The 24,820-nt window shown below is 43.7% G+C and overlaps 2 protein-coding genes across 5 annotated transcripts in view; one reads left to right on the top strand and one right to left on the bottom strand.

Moving 5' to 3' along the window:
- The window catches only part of ELP1 (elongator acetyltransferase complex subunit 1), a 76,670-nt gene extending 58,493 nt beyond the window's left edge, over window positions 1–18,177 (bottom strand). For 2 of the 3 annotated variants that reach the window (XM_062207799.1, XM_062207801.1), the window contains exons 1-8: window positions 17,995–18,177; window positions 14,191–14,395; window positions 13,586–13,738; window positions 11,252–11,333; window positions 10,089–10,169; window positions 5,147–5,232; window positions 525–621; window positions 251–341 (exon numbers count right to left, since the gene is read on the bottom strand). In XM_062207799.1, the coding sequence (XP_062063783.1) occupies window positions 251–341; window positions 525–621; window positions 5,147–5,232; window positions 10,089–10,169; window positions 11,252–11,333; window positions 13,586–13,738; window positions 14,191–14,340 (740 nt within the window). In that variant the 5' untranslated portion in view covers window positions 14,341–14,395; window positions 17,995–18,177. Of the gene's footprint in view, window positions 1–250; window positions 342–524; window positions 622–5,146; window positions 5,233–10,088; window positions 10,170–11,251; window positions 11,334–13,585; window positions 13,739–14,190; window positions 14,396–17,994 lie in introns of those variants that run through there. The other variant, XM_062207800.1, reaches the window with a different exon arrangement.
- Window positions 18,178–18,513: 336 nt separating this feature from the next.
- On the top strand, window positions 18,514–24,807 carry ABITRAM (actin binding transcription modulator). 2 transcript variants are annotated; one of them, XM_062207797.1, is made up of 6 exons: window positions 18,514–18,637; window positions 19,844–19,895; window positions 20,483–20,612; window positions 21,352–21,428; window positions 21,507–21,576; window positions 21,961–24,806. In XM_062207797.1, exons 1-6 carry the CDS (start codon window positions 18,559–18,561, stop codon window positions 22,096–22,098), a joined length of 546 nt encoding a protein of 181 aa, XP_062063781.1. In that variant the 5' UTR covers window positions 18,514–18,558; the 3' UTR covers window positions 22,099–24,806. The 2 variants fall into 2 exon arrangements, with proteins under 2 accessions (XP_062063781.1, XP_062063782.1); XM_062207798.1 differs by lacking the exon at window positions 18,514–18,637 and adding an exon at window positions 18,733–18,876 and having other exon boundaries at window positions 20,467–20,612; window positions 21,961–24,807.
- Window positions 24,808–24,820: the final 13 nt, after the last annotated feature.

Raw genomic sequence — 24,820 nt, 5'->3', positions numbered from 1 at the left:
CTTTCTCTCCCTCTCACTGCCTGTAACTCTACCCACAAATAAATAAAATCTTAAAAAAAAAATTTTTTTTCAGACTTCAGAGAAACAAGTAAGCCTGATTGATTGAAAGACCGAGGCTTACAGCCAAATGAAGAAAATAAGATATCCTTTAGTGTTATGTAATGTGTATATTCAGTGGGAAACACCATCCCTACGCAGGTTCCAAACAAATGTTTGAAAAAGAAGTCCCAAGATTTCTTCTCCCACTCACTTCCAAGCCAGGGCTGGTCCCAATCCTGGCACAGGCTCACTGGTTGACTGCAAAGCAAACTCTCGGTTCCAAACTCTGACCTTGCGAGCTCCTGTTCAAAAGGGAGTCAAAGAAAAACACATTACGATAAATGTCATCAAGTTGGAACTTTTCAAACAACTCCTTTCTAAACAAAAAATTTCTTAACCTCACTAAAGTTCAAGAAACTTTCCTGAACTTTAGTGAGGTTAAGAAATTTTTTTTTGTTTGGTTTACCTGTAATTTATTTCCATACCTGTTTCTGGACAAACGACACTCACAGCAAAAAACTGTCCATCCCCACGCCAGGTAACTCGTGGTCTGTGGTCATCCCAGGGCAGAGCAGACTCATGCTGATGAGAGGAAGGAACACCACTGTCACAGGGTATCCTTAAGTGGCCCAGAGTCAAACAAGCCTGAGACAAATCTTTTATGAGGTCTAAGCTATCTAGAAAACCAGCCTCATAGAAACCTCAGGAACCCATGCAGAAGAGCTCACAGAATCAGAAATCACCCAGAAAAGAGAACATTAAAAAATCCTTCTTTGGGCCTGAAAAACAAAAAGTAGCCTAGGAGCACAGTAAAACAGTTACATATCTAGATATTATATCCAAGTATAACGAGCTAAGAAACCTGTAACTATGATAAGGAAATGTACGCTGTTCATGTAAGTGTAACAGGAAGAGTCTTAGGTAATGAACGGATAAGCTTCCCAGCAGGCCCCAGAAGAGTTAAGAGGATGAGAGGAAGGCGAGTAGGAAAGAGCCAGAGGTGGTAAAGGTGGTAAAGCAGCAATGATGTAAACAGAGTGTTCTGCACTCCGCATCTGAGGGAGGAAAGGTCTCTCCTGACACTTGCATCTCATCTGAAGGCCCTGAAAACTGCAGCCAACTCTATCAGGTGGGAGACAAATGACCACCTGAGCCCTCACCATATTCCAGGGACAGCGTTAAGTCAGCATGCTGCCAGCTCTTGAGTCTGCACAACAGGGAATACGCACGCAGCCTGGCAAGATTCACTTCCAGAGAAACTGCCTATGGTATAGACCACAAACTTCTTCTAGCGCAGGGTTAACAGCTGAAATATGAGTTACATGCAATGTAGCTAGTAATAATTCAGGCAGAAACATAAATGACAAGCAAAGTGTTGACTCATCTGGCTGTTCCTGTCCTTTCTGCCTGGAATGCTGTCCCCAGATGCCCATCTTACTGTGGTTATTCTTGATCACTCCATATGCTCCTATCAGGTACTCCTTATTCTGCTTTATTTTCCTCCACAGCATTTCTCTTTTCCTTAATGTTATATTAAAATTAATTTCAGGGCCGGCGCCGTGGCTTAACAGGCTAATCCTCCCCCTCGAGGCGCCGGCACACCAGGTTCTAGTCCCGGTTGGGGTGCCGGATTCTGTCCCGGTTGCCCCTCTTCCAGGCCAGCTCTCTGCTATGGCCCGGGAAGGCAGTGGAGGATGGCCCAAGTCCTTGGGCCCTGCACCCACATGGGAGACCAGGAGAAGCACCTGGCTCCTGGCTTCGGATCAGTGAGATGCGCTGGCCGCAGCGGCCATTGGAGGGTGAACCAACGGCAAAAAGGAAGACCTTTCTCTCTGTCTCTCTCTCTCACTATCCACTCTGCCTGTCAAACAACAAAAAAATTAATTTCAGGCCGGCACCGTGGGCTCACTTGGCTAATCCTCCGCCTGCGGCGCCGGCACCCAGGGTGCTAGTTCCAGTTGGGGCACCGGATCCTGTCCCGGTTGCCCCTCTTCCAGTCCAGCTCTCTGCTGTGGCCCGGGAAGGCAGTGGAGGATGGCTCAAGTGCTTGGGCCCTGCACCTGCATGGGAGACCGGGAGGAAACACCTGGCTCCTGACTTCGGATCGGTGCAGCGCGCCAGCCGTAGCGGCCATTTGGGGGGTGAACCAATGGAAAAGGAAGTCCTTTCTCTCTCTGTCTCTCTCTCTCTCACTGTCTAACTCTGCCTGTCAAAAAAAAAAAGCATTTTATAAAAAAATAAATAAAATCAATTTCACTTTAATGTCTATTCTCTCCAATAGAATGCATGCTCTATTAAGGGAAAGGTGTTGTTCTCTGCTATACAAGTATATCCTGTGCCTCAGAAACAGCCCAACACACATTAAGTATTCAATAAACAATTGATAATGAATGAGTGATCAACAATCTAAGAGAATAGGAAAACACCACACAATGCTAACTCCTGATTCAGTGTTTCTGGGCACTAGGAGAGCCAAGCAGAGAATAAGCTAAAGAAATACAACTTAAAAACCAAACTATCCATGTTGAATAGTTGCACCTGATTAACCCATGAACTTCTGTTCCATTTTCTGAAGGGTAACAATGACCTTTCAAACAAGAAAAGGCTCCAGATAGCCTGCAGACAAAGTTCCTAACAAAAGCAAGAGAAATCTACTGAAGAGTACATTATATATTAGAACGTGGGTTCCCCCCTCTACCCATCACCTGAATAATTTTACAACCCAATTCTGGCAGTACTAGATAATTTACTCTAAGCATAGCAGGAGTAAAATATCCTCTCCAGGGTTTAACAGATTAAAGAAAGCAGCCAATTATGAAGACTACTGAACATTCCATTAAAGCACTATTTCTTAACATCTTTATTGAGATACAATTTATGTATCATAAAGTTTACCCATTTGAAATGTGAATGTTTTTAAGCATACAAAGTTGTGTAACCATCACCATAATTTAAATTTTGAACATTTTCATAATCCCAAAAGGAAATTCCAAACTTATCAGGAGTGACTCCACTCCTGTCCCTAAAACTCCCAGTGCTAGATAGCCACTAATCTATTTTCTTATCTCTTGTCAATACATAGCCTCTCTTGGACTTTTTATATAAATGAGATTACACAATACATCATCATTTGTGACTGGCTTCTTTCATTTAGCATAATGTTTATGAGGTTTAACATGGTATAGCATGTATCAGTAAAGTACTAATTTTAAAATTTAAAATATATTCTCTTAAAAAGTTATAGCATTAAACTGTTGAAATCTTTACTTAATATATACTAAGTTGATCTTCTGCATATAAAGATAATTGAAAAATGAATCTTGATGTGATTGGAAGGGGAGAGGGAGCGGGAGATGGGAGGGTTGCGGGTGGGAGGGAAGTTATGGGGGGGAAAAGCCATTGTAATCCATAAGCTGTACTTTGGAAATTTATATTTACTAAATAAAAGTTTTTTTAAAAAAGTTATACCATATTTATTTGTTGTTTGAAAGAAGAAAGAATACATGAATGTGTAAAATTCTTTTTACTTGGTCAAGTTCTTTCCCTCCTCCCAGCCCCTTTTTAGTCTTTCTGCAATAAAATAAAAAATAAAAAATCACTCACAAGCCAGGCGCACATAAATCAGTTGTCCTAAGCTATAAGTTGTAGAAGTCTTTCCTAATGAAGCAAGGTTATACCTATGCATACTTATTCCATTTTTCTGCCCTCTAATAATCCTGCATTAATTCTAATAGGTCAGCATAACTTTCAGAACATTAAAGTGGATCTGCCATGCACATCTTATAACACAGTTGTTTTGAAATTAAAACTAAATTTTTGTTTTGAAGTTTCACAATTTATCTGTCCACTAAAATAGGGGCAGCAACTACCTCCCGAGTGCCTACTCTGGGCTGGTGCTATTGTAGCTGTTTTACCTATTATTACTTCCAAATCTCAATCCTTATAAGGAAGACACTTTTATGTTCACTGTACAAGAACACTGAGGCTCAGAAATGTTAGGAAACTTGGTCGCATAGCTATTAGGTGTCATGGCAATAATGTAATCTGTACTTCTCTAACAGAGATACTCTATCCTGGGAGGTACTTGGCAGTGGGCCAAAGCATAAATATAGCACGTATTTCTGGGCTTTAATTTGACTCAGTAGTACATTCATATGTTTTTTTAAGCAAATTAATGTTTTAAAAATATTCACATTGCACTAATAAATTAAAAAAGAAAAAGGTAAGAATTTAAAGAAATTTAACATGGTAAGACACTGAAGCTACTCCCCAGATGCCCAAAGAATCTCTATTCACACTCTCCTGCCCTTAGGGGCTCTGCATACTACAAAACTGAAAAGCCCTGCCTTGTATCATCAAGATGCTCTTATGTAATCTTTAGAAATTTACACCTGGTTGCCCCTCTTCCAGGCCAGCTCTCTGCTGTGGCCAGGGAGTGCAGTGGAGGATGGCCCAAGTCCTTGGGCCCTGCACCCCATGGGAGACCAGGAGAAGCACCTGGCTCCTGCCATCGGATCAGCGCGGTGCGCCGGCCGCAGCGCGCCTACCGCAGCGGCCATTGGAGAGTGAACCAATGGCAAAAGGAAGACCTTTCTCTCTGTCTCTCTCTCACTGTCCACTCTGCCTGTCAAAAAAAAAAAAAAAAAAAAAAAGAAAAGAAAAAAAAGAAATTTACAATCCCAAAAGAGGGGGAAAAAAAGTTTCATCCAAAAGGAAAACTCAGAAAATATCTACATCTAGAGGAAAAGTATGGAAACATATATGTGACTGATCAACAATGACCACCAGACAGCAGCTTTCTGGAGAGGGAGGAAAGCACATCAAGAAGGGCTCCACAGAGGGCATTCCATTTTTATCCGTGATGTTTCATTTTTTAAACCATATTATAATTATTCTCTACAGTAAAACCATCACACAGATGAACTCAGTAATTGAAAGGGAAAAAAATCTAAGGTGACTCAATCCCTGAGGGCTCTAAACAACTAGTTTTACTAAAACAGAAGAGATTTGTCTTTTATTGGTCTCTATCTGGTCACCCAGGTCCTGGTGGGTGGCAGAACTTCCAGATGTTCCAATCAAGGTTCTTTGGCCATCAAACCAACCTTACCGTTTGTATCTGAAAGGCTGCTTGCCTGCCTTCTGATCCATGGAACTGTGTCTCCTTCTTGCCCCATCCAACAGTGATAAACTTACCTAAAGAACAATTGAGAGCATGCATGACAACCAATAAGTTACATAAAATGAAATAAGAATTTCATTGCTATTTTTTTTTTTTTTTTTGTCAAGCAGTTAGAGAGAGAAAGAAAGAGACAAATAAAAAGGTCTTCCTTTCTCCGTTGGATCACCCCCCAAGTGGCCGCTACGGCCGGCCTGTTGTGCCAATCTGAAGCCAGGAGCCAGGTGCTTCCTCCTGGTCTCCCATGCAGGTGCAGGGCCCAAGGACCTGGGCCATCCTCCACTGCCTTCCCAGGCCACAGCAGAGAGCTGGACTGGAAGAGGAGCAACTGGGACAGAACTGGCGCCCCAACCAGGACTAGAACCCGGTGTGCCGGTGCCACAGGAAGAGGATTAGCCTAGTGAGCTGCGGCGCCGGCCATTCATTGCTATTCTTTACAAAGTTAGACACTAACAGTTACTTGAGTCCTCTAGGGCCTCTCAATAAATTGACCAGCAGTCAATATTTGAAAAGCATGTGTTACATTATATGCAGCAGTGACTTGGCAGAATTCGAAATACCCCTTATTTTGGAAAGTACTTAACTGTCATCTTAAATATTCTAAGTTTCCTTAAAAACAAAAACAGCAATCTCATTTTCATCTTACAAGAAAAATAAAAGTTGGAAAATCTATACAATATGCCCATGCATTATCAAAACAACAGACTCAAGTAAAAGCTGAGAACAGAATTCTATCAGCTTTAAATAGGCCAAATGTATCAATCTTCCCACCAGTGGTGGAAGGGACTGTAGATCATAGAAAACAGCCCTTCTTGGACACTTAAGATTGAGTCCCTTAAGCCCAAATTTGAACATAGGGCTCTGCCTTCCAGGCTGGGGTTTTTTCTAAATCACAATGTTTCCCTTACATAAACATGAAGGTACCTGAAAAAGTTTGCGGAAAAAGGACTAAAAGATAAGTTTGGAGATAGGTATTTGGCACAGCAGTTAAGACACCTCTTGGGATGCCTGCATTCCAGATCAGAGTACCTGGGTTCAAGTCCTGGCTCCACTTCCAATTCTACCGTCCTGATAATTGCATCCTGGGAAGCAACAAGTGATAGATCAAGTAATTGGGTCCTTGCCACCCATAAGGGAGACCTGAACTGAGTTCCAGGATCCTGGTTTTGGTTTCACCCAGCCTGAGCTGTTGTGGGCATTTGGAGAATGAACCAGTGGATGGTAGATGGATCTCTAACCAACTCTCTCTTTCTTTCTCTCCCCTCCCCATTTCTGCCTTTAAAATACATAAAAATAAATAATTTTTAAAATATAAGTTTATTCTGGTGAAAATAAAAATCTGATATTAGTACCTATTAGAGACCTTAAAAAGTTTATGGAAATGTATATTATGGAAAAAAAGGCATGGATTTCAAAACCTTTTGCACCGAAATAAATCTGTACCTTGATTCCATTTTCCACAAATTTTTGGAAGTACCTTCATAAAAAATCAAGAGTTGCTGAAACAATGCAGCTTTTCTTGTCCTGGAGCTAGGAGCTATAAGAGGCAATAGAACCAGCACTGTGGCTCAACAGGCTAATCCTCCGCCTAGTGGCACCAGCACACCAGGTTCTAGTCCCGGTCGGGGCGCCGGATTCTGTCCCAGTTGCCCCTCTTCCAGGCCAGCTCTCTGCTGTGGCCCGGGAGTGCAGTGGAGGATGGCCCAAGTGCTTGGGCCCTGCACCCCATAGGAGACCAGGAGAAGCACCTGGCTCCTGCCTTCGGATCAGCGCGGTGCGCAGGCCGCAGCGCACTGGCTGCGGCAGCCATTGGAGGGTGAACCAACGGCAAAGGAAGACCTTTCTCTCTGTCTCTCTCTCTCACTGTCCACTCTGCCTGTCAAAAATTTAAAAAAAAAAAAAAGAGGCAATAGAGGGGCTGGTGCTGTGGCAGCGCTGTGAAGCCGCTATCTACAGTGCTAGCATCCCATATAAGCGCCGGCTCGAGACCTGGCTGCTCCACTTTCAATCCAACTCTTTGCTAATGGCCTGGCCTGGGAAAGCAGTAGAAGATGGTTGAAATCTTTGGGCCATTGCACCAGTGTGGGAGACCTGGAAGAAGCTACTGGCTCCTGGCTTTAGATCAGCCCAGCTCCAGCTATTGTGGACATTTGTGGAGTGAACCAGAGAATGTTCGAAGATCTCTCCCTCTCTCTCTGCCTCTCTATAACTCTGCCTTTCAAATAAATAAATAAATCTTAAAAAAAAAAAAAAAAGAGGCAATAGAAAGATAGTCTGGAAATCATATATTCAGAATCCAATACTTTCAAAACTGTTCACTGCTGATCACCTAAAACTCCATTTCCAAATTTCTTACCACTGCACAAAAATGTAATCAAAACCCACACCATTTTTGTTTTTTTTGTTTTTTTTTTTTTTTTTTTGACAGGTAGAGTTGGACAGTGAGAGAGAGAGAGAGAGAGAGAAAGGTCTTCCTTTTTGCCGTTGGTTCACTCCCCAAATGGCCACTAAGGCCAGCGCACGCTGATCCGAAGTCAGGAGCCAGGAGCTTCCTCCTGGTCTCCCATGCGGGTGCAGGGCCCAAGCACTTGGGCCATCCTCCACTGCCTTCCCGGGCCACAACAGAGAGCTGGACTGAAAGAGGAGCAACCAGGACAGAACCTGCGCCCCAACCAGGACTAGAACCCGGAGTACCGGTGCCATAGGCAGAGGATTAGCCTAGTAAGCTATGGCGCTGGCCGCCATTTGTTCTACTCTCATGTCCTACCACCCCAGTAATACTGAATTACTTGCAATTCCCTGGATAAACCATGATTTTTTATATAACATTCCTCCCTTGGAATGGACTAATTCTCATGCTTGGGCTACTCCCACCCTCAACCCTCAAATACCCAACACCAATTCAGCTGAGGTTCAGCTCAGGTCAGCCTCCTCTGGGAAATTCTCCTTCCCCAGTGACTCCCTTCCTTCCCTTCTGGCACCCTAATACCAACTTATCACGTTATTACTATGCATATAGGACTCCTTAAAGGAAAAGCCAACAACTTCGCCCTTTTTCAAATGATCATATCACCAAATATATACCTACTCAGAAATGACTTCTGAGCAAATTGCTTTAAATAAAATTAAGAGTTGAAAAACGATTTCTCAGAGTTGGTGAAGTCAAGTTTTCATCAGCCAAAGCTGAAATACTCCCTTGCCCACCCCTCTCTTTAATTAAGCCAGCTATCCAGTGCCTTTAAGCTGGCCAGAACTTCTTACGCTGAATAAGCATCTCCTCTCTCCTTCCTCTCAGCCCTCTCCCAGCCTCAACGTCCAAATGATCGTGGGTAGATTTTAACAAGAAAACTATCTGACCAGTCTCATTGGAAATGCAGAGTCATAGCTAATAAAAAGTAACAAAAATCAGCCTTCTCTGCTTTCTCTCGTTTTCTTCTCCCCAGAACTGTACCCTAGAAATACTCTCCTTATTCTAACTTGTACAGTCCTTTTCACTAAGACCCCAGCCTAAGTCCTCGCTAGCGCAGGGGCAATAACCATGCAACAGACTTTAAGCATAGATTCCTATTCCCTAAGTTACTAACAAAGCCAAACCTCAGTCCATGAGAGACACTAAAACATAGCTTTTTAAACTCTGGGATGGAACACAGCAAAGTGAAGAGACAACCAACAGAATGGGAAAAAATATTTGCAAACTACACAAGTGATAAAGGGCTAATATCCAGAATCTATAAAGAGCTCAAGAAATTCAACAACAAAACAAACAATCCAGTTAAGAAACAGGCAAAGGGCTTGAACAGGCACTTTTCCAAGAGAGGAAATTCAAATGGCCAACAAATACTTGAAAAAATGTTCAGGATCACTAACCATCAGGGAAATGCAAATCAAAACCACAATGAGCTTTCATCTCACCCCAATTAGAATGGCTCTCATACAGAAACCAACAAACAACAAATGCTGCTGAGGATGTGTGGAAAAAGGTGCCCTACTCTACTGTTGGTGGGAGTATAAACTGGTACAGCCACTGTGGAAAGCAGTATGGAGATAGCTCAGAAATCTGTATAGAGACCTACCATAAAACGATCCAGCCATCCCATTCCTGAGAATTTACTCAAACAAAAAAATCAGCAAAGGAAAGAGTTATCTGTACCCCCATGTTAACTGTAGCTCAATTCACAACAGCTAAGATACGAAATCAACCCAGATGTCCATCAACTGATGACTTGATAAAGAAATTATGGTGCATATATACACTAGGGAGTACTACTCAGCTGTAACAAAGGAATCCCATCTTTTGCAACAAAATGGATGCAACTGGAAACCATTATACTCAGTGAATAAATCAGTCCCAAAGAGACAGATATCATGTTTTCCTTGATCTGGGGTAACAAACACAGTACCTAAAATGTAATGTATTGGAGTGAAATGGGCATTTTGAGATTCAATGATTGTTTACAGCCCTTGTTTCTTCTGTTGAAGAAGAGTGTTTTGTTTTGTTTTTCTATTTGTTGAGCTCTTTTACTTAGTGTACAGTTAACCTTAGGATCATTAAACAAACTGAAAGTAGATCTCTGTAAAAATTAAGAATGGGAATGGAAGAGGGAGGAAGAATAAGGGTTGGAGCAAGGGTGGGAGGGAAAGAAGTAGCATTATGTTCCTAAAGCTGTATATATGAAATACATGAAACTTACATAACTTAAATAAAATTTAAAAACACACAAAAACTCTGGGATGAGCTGAAGGAAATGTGCTCAAAAACGTTTAATTACAGAATCTGAAGCTCCACGGTTCTTTGGATTATGACACAACTTAGTGTACAAGAAAATGATTAAAACTGAGGAGAAACCTCAGTTTTAAACAAAGCTATACTCACTTTCACCAAAATCATCCTGGTGGATCTGCTGCTCCATAATTGGCTCAAAATCTTTCGTCATCATAATCAGGGTTTGTTGACCTTAGAAGGGACAAACAAGAATAATTTCACTTTCCTGTAACTAATTTGACATTCCATAAGTATTTATGGCACTATAAGCTACAGAGCCAGAGTAGAAGACTCATAGTCAGAATAGGGCAGACAGAATACACAACAATGATTTCACTTAAAAAAAATAAAGTCTTGACTCAACATATCATCTGGTGCTTATTCTCAGGTATTTGTGTGTGTAAAGCCTGATATAAAAGTCCACATAGCCCTCTCCCAACTAACTTCACCATTTCTAGTTCTAAGACATCTCTTCAAACATATCTGATTGCTGATACAAGCTGACAGAATGCACCTGGAGTGAAGTGACTACAATTAAAGAAAAAAAGTAATGCCAGAGGAGTTTTTAGAATCTGTTTATATAAAAGCATATCAAACTGAGTTAAATATTGTTGACACTTTTTAACAATAAAGTGTGTGGAATTTTTTTTTATCAATAACATGAGTGGAATTTAGCAATCTCCTCAGGTTTTATGACTTCATTCTCATTCCTTAAGACTCAAAAATTTACATGGAACAATTTTTATAACATATGAGGTAAAACTTAAGTTAGAAAAAAATACTCATTCTACAGTATAATAGTGGTATTACTATTCAAAGAAATTGTTTGAAATGCCAAAATTTAAGCCTGTAAGATAATAGGAATGTTTTATTTATTTATTTTTACTTTTTTTTTTTTTTTTTTGGACAGGCAGAGTGGGCAGTGAGAGAGACAGAGAGACAGAGAGAAAGGTCTTCCTTTTTGCCGTTGGTTCACCCTCCAGTGGCCGCTGCGGCCAGCGCATCTCGCTGATCCGAAGCCAGGAGCCAGGTGCCTCTCCTGGTCTCCCATGTGGGTGCAGGGCCCAAGGACTTGGGCCATCCTCCACTGCACTCCCGGGACCTAGCAGAGAGCTGGCCTGGAAGAGGGGCAACCAGGACAGAATCTGGTGCCCTGACCGGGACTAGAACCCAGTGTGCCAGCGCCGCAAGGCGGAGGATTAGCCTATTGAGCCACTGCGCCAGCCAGGAATAATGTTTTATAAAAGTCAATTAGGTACTAGTGACAAACTTACCTGTAGCAAGAAGCACCAGCTCTTGGTCAGGACTCCAGCTCATGACAGAGATACCACTGGCAACACTCCCAACACACTCCAGCTAAGACCAAGAAAATTGAAAAGGGAGATTCAAAACACCAAGTTTCAGTAAAAATTTATTATGACCTCAACCCAAACAATTGAAAACAAACATAAATGTGAATTTACTCCACATTTCATCAGTAACAGAGATAGAGATCAGACAGGATATTAGGCACAAGGACAGGAATGGACACCTCATTCTTCCCAAAACTCTTTCACAAAGGAGATAAAAATATGACTCTACGGCAGGATTAAGCTATAACTGAGGTCTCTGGGAAATAAAGTGTGTATTAAAACAAGGAAAGACCAACAGCTCAGGAAACTCTGGGAACATTTTTCTGTGATTGTGTCTCAAAGAGTGATAACAAGGTCAGGAGACAGAGACAGAAAGAAAAACATAGTTTTGAAGCAAGAAAGCATAAAAAGAGCACTTACGAATGAGCTGCAACTAGAACATAAGATATAAACAATGTAGGATGCAGCTAAAAATGAATTTGGGGAACAGACAGTAAAAGGCCTTATAATGCTCAATAAGGAACACAGATTCTGTTTTGCAGACAATTGAGAAGCCACAAAGGGACAGGATCAATACCATTAAATGGATATAAATGGACTGAAAGAGCACAGTATCAGGAAAAAAATTCTATAAAATGTTAAATTGTACATGATGACCTTGATGTTTCCCACCATGAATTGAGAGTAGTCTATTATTGTATTATACGGAATGGTTAAGAGTAAAGGTTGGGGCCGACACCATGGCTCACTTGGTTAATCCTCTGTCTGCGGCACCAGCATCCCATATGGGCACCGGGTTCTAGTCCCGGTTGCTCCTCTTCCAGTCCAGCTCTCTGCTGTGGCCTGGGAGGGCAGTGGAGGATGGCCCAAGTTCTTGGGCTCCTGCACACGCATGGGATACCAGGAAGAAGCACCTGGCTCCTGGCTTCGGATCAGTGCAGCACCAGCTGTAGAGGCCATTTGGGGAGTGAACCAACGGAAGGAAGACCTTTCTCTCTGTCTTTCTTTCTCACTGTCTATAACTCTATCTGTCAAATAAAAAACAAACAAACAAAAAAAGAGTACAGGTCTCAGGTGTTGGCGTTGTGTGTAGTAGGTAAAACTACTGTCTGCAACACCGGCATCCCATATGGATGCTGGTTTGTGTCCTGGCTGCTCCACTTCCAATCCAGCTCCCTAATGGTCTGGGAAAACTAGTGGAAGTTGTGTTTAGGCCTTTGCCACTCATGTGGGAGACCCAGATAAAGGTCCTGGCTTAGGTCTGGCCCAGCCCTGGCCGTTGTAGCCATCTGGGGAGTGAACCACCAGATGGAAGATTGCTCTTTTTCTCTCTCTGTCTCTCCCTTTTTCTCTGTAACTCTTTCAAATAAAAACAGAGTTAAGGTCTCAGATTTATACAAGGTTCAAATTCCATCCAGTAAGTGTATGACCTTGGCTTAGTTATTTAAGCTCTCTAGGCCTCAATTTCCTCTTCTGAAGAATGGCAAACAATGATCTACATCATAAGGTCACAGTAAGGATTAAATTAAACTTTGCATGAAGAGCATATGAAAAAGTGTACTCTAAACATTTAGTAAATGTAAGCTGTTGTTATTATCCTATTACCTGTAACAGTATAACTCCTGCGACATAATCAAGGTTGCAGAGATCACAACCAATGGAGGAATCAAAGAAGATTAAGTAAGAATCAGGCAATCAAAATCTGAAAGTGTGTAGTTAAGAAAGTGAGGCTGGAAATCCAGAAATTCAGCTTTTTGCTAGAGTAGAGAAAAAATCAACAGGCTGAAATTTATCTCCTTAGAAGTCTTAAAATATGTATGCAACTATAGTGAATTACTTCAGTATGTTAACCAATCAGATCCATAACAGAAACATTAGCCATGTAAACATCTCAAAGATGTTCTAACTTGACAACTAAAGATTACAACCCAGGATGAGATTCTGATAAGAAGTGACGTGACATACAGCACCCAAGAAAGGCCAGTATTCACTACTTTTTTAGAGTTCTAATTTGGAATGTTCTAACAGATCCAATAGACAAAATCAGATTTTGGAAAAATCCTGAAATATAGCTAAAGCTATGCCAATTGTATGTGTTTGTGTGTGTGTGTGTTTAAATAAAGAGATACAAAATGCAAAGCTTCTAACTTCAAAGGCTTAAATACTACGGTTACTGACTCGAAAATCAACACAAGGTAAGTGACTTGTTGAGGATGCTTGTGACTTCCTCTTTGCAGGACCCTCCTCCTCACTCACCTGGTGTGTGCTGAGATTGCAGAGAATGACATCTCCAGAGGCTGTGGCAATGCACACAGACTCCTGATCCAACAAGTCCTGAATACCAACAATGCAGCCACTTTTATCTTCTGGGAGAAAGCCTTCTGCCACCAAAGGAATTTCATTTTTCACCTTTTACCAAAGCAAACACATGAACAACTTAACTCAGCCCACTTTCAAGAACAATCCATAACGTTTCCAGAAATAAAATACTTTAAATCAACCCAACAAGCATTTTAAAAATATATATGGTCAGCTCCAGCACTGAAGACTGTGACTCAGTTGGTATGGGTTAAGGACTCAAGCTTAGGTGCGTTCCCCATTGAGGACCACTGTTATATCAATGTACGTACATGGTAGAAAGGGTAAAACACAGGATATCCATACAAACTAAATGGTCAGTAGTTAAAGGAAGGTTACTATTTAAGCAATGTCTAACAAGGCATCTATGTAAATCAAAGAGAATATTCAGGAAGAAAGAAATTCAATAAGATGTAAAGAAAGACTACCTTCAGGGAAGGAAGTCTGGCAGGATACAAGTCAAAGGTCATGTCAAGTGCTGGGATTCTCCATGAGGAACTCACCTCCCTCGTAACAGGGTCTACTTCTATCAGGCCATGTTCTGAGCCAATGAGCACTGTCCCCGGTTCAGTTCGCAGAGAGAAGCACTGAGGTTTCCCTGGAGCTTGAATATCCTTGAACTCCAGAGTCTGAAGTAGCTTTAGATTTCTCATGATAAAGCAATTCCCGGGAGAAAAGTACAAATCTCCCTGGATGAAGCATTAATCCCTGGGAAAGAAAGGCACAGCTTACTAGAGATAAACGGCCACTCAACTATGTAGAATAATTCAGGGTAGAGAAGCGGTAGAAGGAGTAAAAAAAACACAACTACCAACATGAACACACACCCATCCCACATACTCACGTGTGGCAACACCTGCTGTACAACATGTACAGTGCAGAGCCACACACTGAGAGTGCTAGAGGCTATTTTAGGTTCTTACTCTTTGAGAGGCAAGACTCAACTTCACAGCTTCTTTAAAAAATACTCCTCAGAAAAGTTGAAAAGAACAAGCAAACAGGAAAATGTTTTATTTTTGCATATTAGGGAATTTTATAACCCAACAAATTTATAAAGTCGTAAGAGAAAACAAAACTGTGCTACTCATTAGAACTACATAAAATCCACATATATGAATTAGCAGTTGAAGATAATATGGAATAAAATGACTTTAATATCCATCAGGTAACTCTGAATAAACTAGTTTTATATGTTCATAAAAAATAAAAATTGAAGCCAAAAACATTTATTATCCTCAGAAAGAAAGATAGTGTGGAATGGTAAGAGTTTGCTTCCAAATGATAACTGACATCAGTCTGATGACCTGATACAACCACTTCAAGCAACTTCACTTTCCTGGCCAGGCTTTTATCAGCATAAGAGAAAAGGTAAGAAAAGAATGCTAAATGGGAATATCTACTTTGGTCTGGTAAAAATCAGACTTGCTTTAATGCATAACATTATCTAAATAGGGAAAATATTAATATGCTGCATAGTTATATTCAGAATTCTTTAAGGTTTATAATTAGAAGTTCCCTAACTTATGTTAAGGGTGGAAATTACCAAGACCACACTGGCCTTATCATCACTTTAATGCAAGGTGAACTGTCTCATCTTGGCACTTCATGCTTAGGACAGTGAAAGAATAAAAATGAGACATTCCTTACAGTATAAAGCAAATAATGCCAATTGTAACAGGAATGAGAAAACATAATGTGGGTTAAAAGAAATGCAAGATCATATATGGTGGGTGTGAAGAAGAGAATCAAGGTAGACGATGGTTTCAGTAAGTTTTAGAGACATTATATTCTAGAACCTCTGGAAATTATGTCATCAAGTTTTATACCACATAGGTTTTTAATAAAAATCCAGCTCCACCTATAGAATTGGATTTTTCAAGGTGTATAAAAGTTAGATGTCTTTTACCTTCAAAGATGACCACTGAAACACATCTGAACAGATGGGTATATTTGAGATGAGAGAATCCCGGCAAGGGGTAGAGCAAGCAACAAGAGATAGGACAGGCAACAGGAGGTCATCCATGTGGAGTCTCCCAGCTGTTTTTCCCACTGGGTTATAAAGGTCTCACTCCTCCACACTGCTGCACAGGGGATTCAGTTTCCAACAAATGAACTTTAGGGAACACATTCAAACGACACCATATGCCCATACTACTGCCGTGACCAGATCATCACATCTCCATATCCCTTCCTGTGAACTTGCAACCTATTCGCCAACAACCTTATCCATGGACCCCGGGGGATGAGAATGTGGGAGGGCAAAGGCAAAACAAAAGGATCCACTTTTTTCCTACCTTGCTGGTTTCCCCAAGGATAGCCCAGTAGTGGACCTTCGCTCTTGCAGGTGCCTCTGTCCCAGTCTCTAGCACTTCCAGGACCACCCCCAGGCACCACTTAGGCAGGCTCTCCCGCACCCTGACAGACTCTGAAATCCAACCCTGTGGGTGTCACCCTCTGAATTCCTGAGGGAGTAACACCAGCAGTTGGAGCCCAGCTTTACAATGCTCCAGAGTTGCTGTGGTAACAGCCCCCCACATCTCCCCTCGTTCTGACACCTAGCCCTAGCTAGGTACTGCAGCTCCTTCTTCCAGGTCTATTGGTCTGTTACTTCACGGCTCCTTTTCAGTTTTTGTTCCTCCAGCAGCTATTTAAGCAACTTTATTTTTTATTTATTTATTTTTTGGACAGGCAGAGTGGACAGTGAGAGAGAGAGACAGAGAGAAAGGTCTCCCTTTGCCGTTGGTTCACCCTCCAGTGGCCGCCCCCACTGATCAGAAGCCAGGAGCCAGGTGCTTCTCCTGGTCTCCCATGGGGTGCAGGGCCCAAGCACTCGGGCCATCCTCCACTGCACTCCCTGGCCACAGCAGAGAGCTGGCCTGGAAGAGGGGCAACCGGGACAGAATCCGGCGCCCCGACCGGGACTAGAACCCGGGGTGCCGGCGCCGCAGGCGGAGGATTAGCCTATTGAGCCGCGGCGCCGACCTTAAGCAACTCTTACATTAAATTCTCTCCACTGAAAATCTGTGCGGTTTCTACTTTTCTGGCAGGGCCCTGCCTAACACAAACAAGCTGCGTTCTCAAATCAGAGCTTTCAAAGCCACTGAGCTTGCAAAGGTGAGCTCATTAATCTCCCTCCCACCCAAAAGTTAACTACTCTTAATTCTCACACCCACCACTCTTACTCCGTTACACTCTCAAGGGAAAGACATGCCCCGTCCTTTCCAGGCTAGGACAGAAATATCCTCAATAGTCCCCCCAGGACCCAGCCATATTAATACTCTTTCCTTGACATCAGTAATGTTCAACTCCCCTGCCTCCACTGACTCAATTTTCTTGGTACTTAAGTGTGCCAAAAATCTGTTCACACTGCTGGTCACTCCTGGGAATCTCTCCTACTGTTCCGACAACTCCATTTTCTTCCCTTGCCCCTCACCTATCCCCCTCTTGGCTAACTTGGTGCTGGTGACTACAGCCCCAGGCAGATCACCGATATGCTGATGAGGGATTACGAAATACTCAGCCCTGCTGAAGAAGCCCTACTGTACACTAAGTCCACATTTTCAACCTTCTGATGGTATCACAAGCATGTCTCACAAGCACATCAAATGCAACCTGGGAAACGAAGCATTTCCTATTCTTCCACCAAATGTCAGCTTGCTCTATTTGGGGACACGGTACTGCCCCTCTCTCCGTTCTTAAACAGAAAGCTGCCTTTGCCCTTCTGCCCACCCTTTCACAGTTTACAGTTGACTGGTCCCATCAGTGGCTGTCAAAGTGCAGCACCTTATCCCGCGACCCGGTTTGTGACCTCCACCAAACAACGACTGAACGACGTGCTAGGCGATTACTCAGTCACTGCTTCCACGGAGACCACGGCTGAACCGGACAACAAGCCACATAAAGTACTCAATTTAAGCTGAAGAAGCACCGGAGACCTCACGTCCACGGAAAAGTCGCATTCGCGAGAAAGGACCCGCAGCACAGCACCGCCACCTCTACGAACCATGCATGGCTTTCCAGCCTGGGTTAATGCGTTCGCGACGGGGGCATTAGCTCCCCGGTGCAAGGATCCAGAGGCTGGGCTGTCATCCCCCGGCGGTAGCTCCCTGACGCGCCCCTGGACGGCCACAGACCACGCGTCCGCAGTCAGAAGCTGAGGGTCGAGGAAAGAGGTCGCCCACGCCTCACTCTACTCCCGGGTCTGCAGCAGACACAGGACCCTCGGTGTCCCTTTCACTAGGACACGCCTGGGCGCGCAGGGCCCAATCCTGGCCTCCTGCTCAGGCAGGGGTCGCTGGAACGCTCACCTGCGCCGCACGGAGGACCCTCGCCTACGCGGCCTCGCGCCGCTGGCCCCCAGAAGCCTCGGTCTGCGGCTTCCGAGCTCTCAGAGAGCGCGCTAGGCTGGAGGGGCTACAGCCACTGGACACCCAAAGGTAGAGCGCGAAGCGCCGCTCAGGTGCTCAGCGTGCGACAGAGACGCACGGGCGGGGCTGGCCGGACACGCGCTGAGCGGCGCGGGCATGACGTCACGCGACGGGGCGTGGCCGAGTCGAGGGCGGCTTCCCAGGCCGCGGGGCCTGGTGGACTCTGTAACCCCGGAGAAGTAGAAATACAGGGGCTGCGCTAGCACCCGTCCTATATCTCCCCCTATTGTATTATGATTACTGCCCACCCTATTGGATTCGATTCCTGCTTTTACATCAGATTCCCTAAGCCCTGTCGTGGGGGTAGGGGGCGGAGCCTGCTGGCTGGGGAGTAGCGCGCGTGCGCTGGACATGGCCGCCCGCCGGAAGGACACCCCCAAGGCTGGCCCGGCGGGAGGAAGCGCTCGCATCCCGGAGGGCGGGGCAGCGGCCCCGGGGGTCGCCATGGCTACCGAGCTGCCGGCCGGCGAGCTGGCCGTGCCTTCGCTGGTGGATCGTTACTTCACTCGCTGGTACAAAACGGGTGAGTGCTCGGCCGCGGAGGCCTGATGCTGTGGGGACGGCAGTGACGACGAGGATGCGCGCGCGCTCTCGCGCTTCCTCCCGCGTCGGAGGAGCTGGCCCTCTAGGTCGAGGGCTGGCATTTGGGAGGACTCGCAGGCGTGGATCACCCGTGGAGCAGGGCGCCTCCCGGGGCTTCCAGGGCAGCGCGGGCTCCGGCGTGGGTAAAGCGAGGTCCTCGAGGTCGGCGGCGGCCAGAAGGTACAGTGCGTTCCTGCCGGTTGGGACGAATGCGCCGTCCTACAGGGAGTAGCGATGCATGAAATTATTCAGAGGATCTGCTCTGCGGTCGGGTAGAGGCAGCAGCGATGGCAGGAGGGTGTTATGACAGACTCATTGGAGAGCAGAAGCTGCGCTGTTCTCTCAATGAGAAGCTGCCGCACTGACCATTTGTCACTTCGAAGTGTCTTCCTGTGGTCCCGTTTTGTGCACACAGTAACCCCAGTGGCAGAAGCTTCATGGGGATTCTCTGACTCCAGCTTTCTTCGGAGATAATAGAGTGTGCTTTAAAAAAAAAAAATACTGTAGCAAACGAAGATACTTCCAAAAAGTTCAAGAAAATGTATTAAAACAAACTTTGCTGCAAAAAGATTTTTGCAGTCCATAATATGAGGAATCAACAAATTCTTGGAAAATGCACATTCTGAGGGGAAAAAAAAACTATGTATGGACTAAGATTTTTGTACCAAAACAAACTGATTTTTGAATTTCATTTTTTTCTATGGACTTTTTTTAAGTCCTTTGTATTTCCTGTTGGCTAAACTTAGGCCACCAACCCTCCTGGTTTGCCCAGTACTGAGGGATTTATCCAAATGCAGGACTTCCCAAGCTCACATCAGCCCTGGAAACCACCCACGAAAATACACTACTGTGGAAGAAAGGAAGCAACGCCAGTTGCATTTTTCTAGTAGAAATAATGGATGTACTTAATGTGAGGACAAAGCAAGATAGAGCAAGGAACTTGAACATGGAATAAATGATTCTGTCCAGGCCAAGTCCCTGTAAGTACTTTTTGGAAGCTTTTAGGTCTATCTTTTTGAGTAATGAAAGGATACCAATGATCAGTATGTGTGCATTCTTCACAATTACTATTTCTATAAGCCCAATAAAGTACTAAGTAGTAGGAATACATACTCATTCCATAACCAATACAATTTTTTTCTTCCAGATGTCAAAGGAAAACCTTGTGAGGACCACTGTATACTACAGCACTCTAACCGGTAAGCAAATTGGGAATTTTAATTTACTAAAAAGCGCCTCCCCCCCCCCCCTCCAATTTTACCCTGGTATGGTCTTGAACAATGTCCATCATTTTTCACTGTGTTGAAATGGTGTTAGAAGAGTTGGTTGGCAGAGATGAATTTTCCAAGGCCTATTCACTCTGAACAAATAAACTTGATTCTCCAAATGTCCAAACTGAGGACCTCACCCTCAGTCAGCTGCTACCTGAAGTGGCCAGCCTGTGCCTCAGCACAGAACTGCCAGGGCCCAAGGTGTTGCTACCACAGAGGCCTCCGCGGTACCCTGTCCACACAGGCGTGCCTTGCTTCTCTCCCTTCTACCCCAGTGCCACCTCAAGACCTCTGGTACGCTTCTTTCCTGGGAAGGAAAGTCAATCTTATTTTCTCTTTATTGCATTCCCCATTCTACAGTGATGCCCCAGTAACAGCCAAAGAAAAAAAGGGAGGTGTTTGGTAGCTGGACTAAACAGATGAGGTTAAGTCCTCTTGTGCCAACAGGAATACTGTGATGTAAGAGGAAGAACTACAGCAAGCAGTAACTCCAGCTCAGTCTTTTCTCCTTCTAGAATATGTGTCATCACATTGGCAGGATCTCATCCGGTTCTTCAAAGTGGAAAAACGATTAAGAGCATTTCCTATCAGATAAGTACCAACTGTAGCAGACTCCAGAACAAGGTCTCTGGGAAATTTAAGCGGGTATGTTGCTGTAATTCTGTGATTATCTACTTAACTCCTCTGTATGCATGGTAGTGACAGATCCAGTCAGTCTTAGAATCTGGTAACACAAGCTCAGCATGCTTCTCTGGCACTTTGATTTGCTGGTTTCATGTATCCTTGAACCCTAAAGAAATTCTCAGACCAAAAAGATGGGATATTTCAGGAGGTACTTCTGTCATATTTGGTTGTGGGCCACTCTCTCACTTATCTCCAGGATGGAGGAGGGGGAATGTGGGCCTTTTAACAGACAACTCTAACATCAACAAGATATTTTGTCCCTTCTAGTTTATTAAACCAGTGTCTTGAGTTCTATAAAATTTAGGTGACCATTTCTTTTTTACCATATTTTTCACATGTAAATTAAAAGGAAAAATCTGGACAGAGTAGGAAAATATGTCAACCTGAGAAAACATACAGTATGTGCATTGCCAGTCTAATACACAGTTATCCACACCACCTTCTACCTCCTCAAAATCTTCAGTTATGAAACATGTTATCTCTACTCTCCACAGGTCTAGGCAAAATGACATTTTACTGAAAGAGGGTTTCACACCACGGACAATTTAGGAGCATATTAGTGATGCCAACATCCCAAGTGGCAGCTTATCCCAGCTACCACAACGCTGGCCCAGATATATTAGCAGTACTGTGGGCTGCTTCTCTAGGGAAGGTGGAGAAGTGTCCATCAATTCCTTACTTCTTCCCTTCCATCACACAGGGGGCACAGTTTCTAACAGAATTCGCACCTCTGTGTAAGATTTACTGCTCAGATGGAGAAGAATATACCATATCCAGGTGAGTAACTTTTTAACCACCATTTAGGAGAAAAAAAGCAGATAATATTTTTCATACAAATAATTCTGTTTTTAATAGCTGTGTGAGAGGACGACTGATGGAAGTAAATGAAAACATTCTCCATGAGCCATCTATTCTTCAAGAAAAGGTAAAAGAGGAAAAATATATGATCTCATCCCTGTATTTTTTAAGGGGTTTTTAAACTGTTTTTGAATTTTTATTCATTGGTATATTTGAAAGGCAGAGAGTCAGAGATTTCCCATTCAGTAGTTCACTCTCCAGATGCCTGAAGCCAGGAGTTGGAATTCAGTCTGGGTCTCCCATATGTACGGCAGGGACCCAACCACTCAAGCCATCACCCACTGAGCCATTACCCACTTCCTCAGAGGAAGCTAGAATTGAGAGCAGAGCTGGGACCTGAGCACAGGCCCCCTCCCCCTAAACAGCAGCTTAACTGCTGTGCCAAATATGCACCCCACCCCACCCCACCCCCATACATTTGCCAGTACTAAATATTCTATTTCCTTTCCAGCCATCTACTGAAGGTTACATTGCAGTTGTGTTACCCAAATTTGAAGAAAGCAAGAGCATAACAGAAGGCTTACTGACACAAAAACAGTACGAAGAAGTTGTGCTGAAACGCGTTGATGCTGCTACAGCTACATCATGAGGACTGCAATGGAGCCAGAAGCAACATGGGATTCTTAGCCTTACCTGGTCTAAACCATCAGTGCCCTCAAGGAGATGCAGCATACTGTGTGAAGCACACTTCTCCCCCAGCCATCAGCAGAAGAGCCCTAAGCCTTCACTTAACCTAGTTTTCCCTCTGTCTTGCCTGACAAGCTTTGGCTCCCACTTGTCTCCACCCTCACCCTGTTCCTTTGCTTCCAAGTAAACAAGCAAGCAGGGGATGCATTTTGATTCATTCTCTTCTCTCTCTCTCTCTCTCTCTCTCTCTCACACACACACACACACACACACACACACACACACACCTCTGGGTAAAATTTGGCAAACATGGAGAAGTTTTAAGTAACTGATTTATTCATCCTCATCATATTACATGGAAGTAAATACTGTATTTTGACATACTTCTATTATTTGAACAATATGGCATGGCTGTTGTTTTTTCTTTCAATTTTTGAAGTTTTTTCAAAAACCTAAATGACCTTTCTTCACCCTGCTTAAATGTGACACAAAGTCTTGTCCCACCTGTTTTTAAGTTACAAGAAGAGGCTGGAGTGTAGAGTGTACCTTTTGTCCTCCTCACACCTATTAAACAACTAAATGAGGAACACATCTTTGAAAAATACAAAATTCTGCCTTAACAAATGGAAAATAAGGCAACTTAAGTTGGTTCTCATAGTGGATACATTGTAGTCAAGCAGTGTCACTCTGGTGACTGGGTAACTAAGAAAGAAGTTTCTGCCTTTGGACACAACAAAGGCTTTCACATCCTTAAAAAGAAACAAACTAATTAACTCAATTTATGGCTTAAAATTGGATACTGATTTACAATGAATTTCAAATAAAGGACATTAAGAAAACATGTCACTTTTTCCTTAGACTACATATATTTAAACAGCTGTGTTTTTTACAGTTTCTATCCTCTTATGCTGTTGAAGTCAGATATCCCCTCCCCACACCTACTCAAGTATGTAACAGCATCTTTGTTTTGTTTTTTGTTTTTGATAGGCAGTTAGAGAGACAGAGAGAAAGGTCTTCCTTCTGTTGGTTCACCCCCCAAATGGCCACTACGGCCAGCGCTGCGCCGATCCGAAGCCAGGAGCTTCCTCCTGGTTTCCCATGCGGGTGCAGGGCCCAAAGACTTGGGCCATCCTCCACTGCCTTCCCAGGCCACAGCAGAGAACTGGACTGGAAGAGGAGCAACCGGGACAGAACCAGCGCCCCAACCAGGACTAGAACCCAGAGTATCAGAGCCACAGGTGGAGGATTAGCCAAGTGAGCTGCGGCGCCGGCCTGTAACAGCATCTTATAAATAAAATTTAAAATTAGTTTTAGTTCATAGCAAAAACATCTTGAAACTCAGGGGTAGTGAATGTCATGTAAGGTCCCGGAAATCATTTGGTCTGGCCCTGCCAAGATGACCACAGGCAGGACTTGAAATTCAATACATCTACAGCAGGCTGATTTTTGAGTTGCTAATTTTGTATGCTCCCTGTATGGTGCTATAAATATCCACATGGCTCTTGGCAGAAAAAAGGTTCCCTTACCCCTGCGAATGCCAGGACAATTCTCCCTAAAATATACACATAGACTATGACAAGGTAGCAACACGTATAGTGATGGTGCTATGAAGTGAAAATGTGAGCACAAACCAGCACATCAGTTGGCACAGTGAATGTTCAAGAGTACATAAGACAGAGACACTTATGACAGTAAAACAGTCTGTATCTACTTTACATATACACACGTAATTCCCCCATGAAGTCTACTGTAATGTAAAAGAATATTTGTTTCAGAGAATAAAAAGCAGACTTTCTGTTTAAAGAAGTATAAAGTCATTAAGCTAAGTGTACCCCATTTTCTCCCAGGACTATAGTGAAAAGTGAAGGTTTTATTCGGGGGTGGGCTTTGTCGTACAAGAGTTTAAGCTGCCCCTTAGGGACCCTACGTCCCATATCAGAGTGCCTGTTCAAATCCAGGCTGTTCCACTTCTGATCCAGCTTTCTGCTAATGTACTTGGGAATCAGATTATGGCTCAAGTACTTGAGACTCTACCACCCAGGTGAGAGATCCAGAAGAGCATTTTTTAAGATTTAGTTATTTGAAAGGCAGACTTAGAGAAAGAGAAGGGAGAGACAGAGTTCTCCATCTACTGGTTCACTCTCCAGCCCCAACAGCAAGGGCTGAGCCAGACCAAAACCAGCAGCCAGGAGCAGCTTCTGGTCTCCCATGTGGATTTGAGGGCCCAAGCATTTGGGCCATCCTCTGTTGCTTTCCTAGGCACATTAGCAGGAGCTGGATCAGAAGTGGAGCAGCTGGGACTTGAATAGGCACCCAAATGGGATGCCGGTGCTGCAGGTGGTAGTTGAACCTGCTGCACCACAGCACCCGTCCCCAAATAAATCTTTTTTTAAAAAGTTTTCTTCAGGGTACAGGGCTGTGGCATAGCAGGTAAAGCCGCCACCTGCAGTGTCGACATCCTATATGGGTTCAAGTCCCAGCTGCTTCACTTTCAATCCAGCTCTCTGCTATGGCCTGGGAAAGCAGTAGAAGATGGCCCAAATCCTTGGGCCCCTACACCCACATGGGGGACTTGGAAGAAGCGAATGGAAGATCGATCTCTCTCTCTCTCTCTCTCTCTCTGCCTCTCCTTCTCTTTCTGTGTAACTGACTTTCAAGTAAATAAATTTTTAAAAAACAAAGTT

This window comes from Lepus europaeus, chromosome 12, assembly GCF_033115175.1.
Source record: "Lepus europaeus isolate LE1 chromosome 12, mLepTim1.pri, whole genome shotgun sequence".
Taxonomy (NCBI): domain Eukaryota; kingdom Metazoa; phylum Chordata; class Mammalia; order Lagomorpha; family Leporidae; genus Lepus; species Lepus europaeus.
The sequence above is the reverse complement of the archived record's forward strand: the minus strand, read 5'-3'. Positions and strand labels throughout refer to the sequence as shown.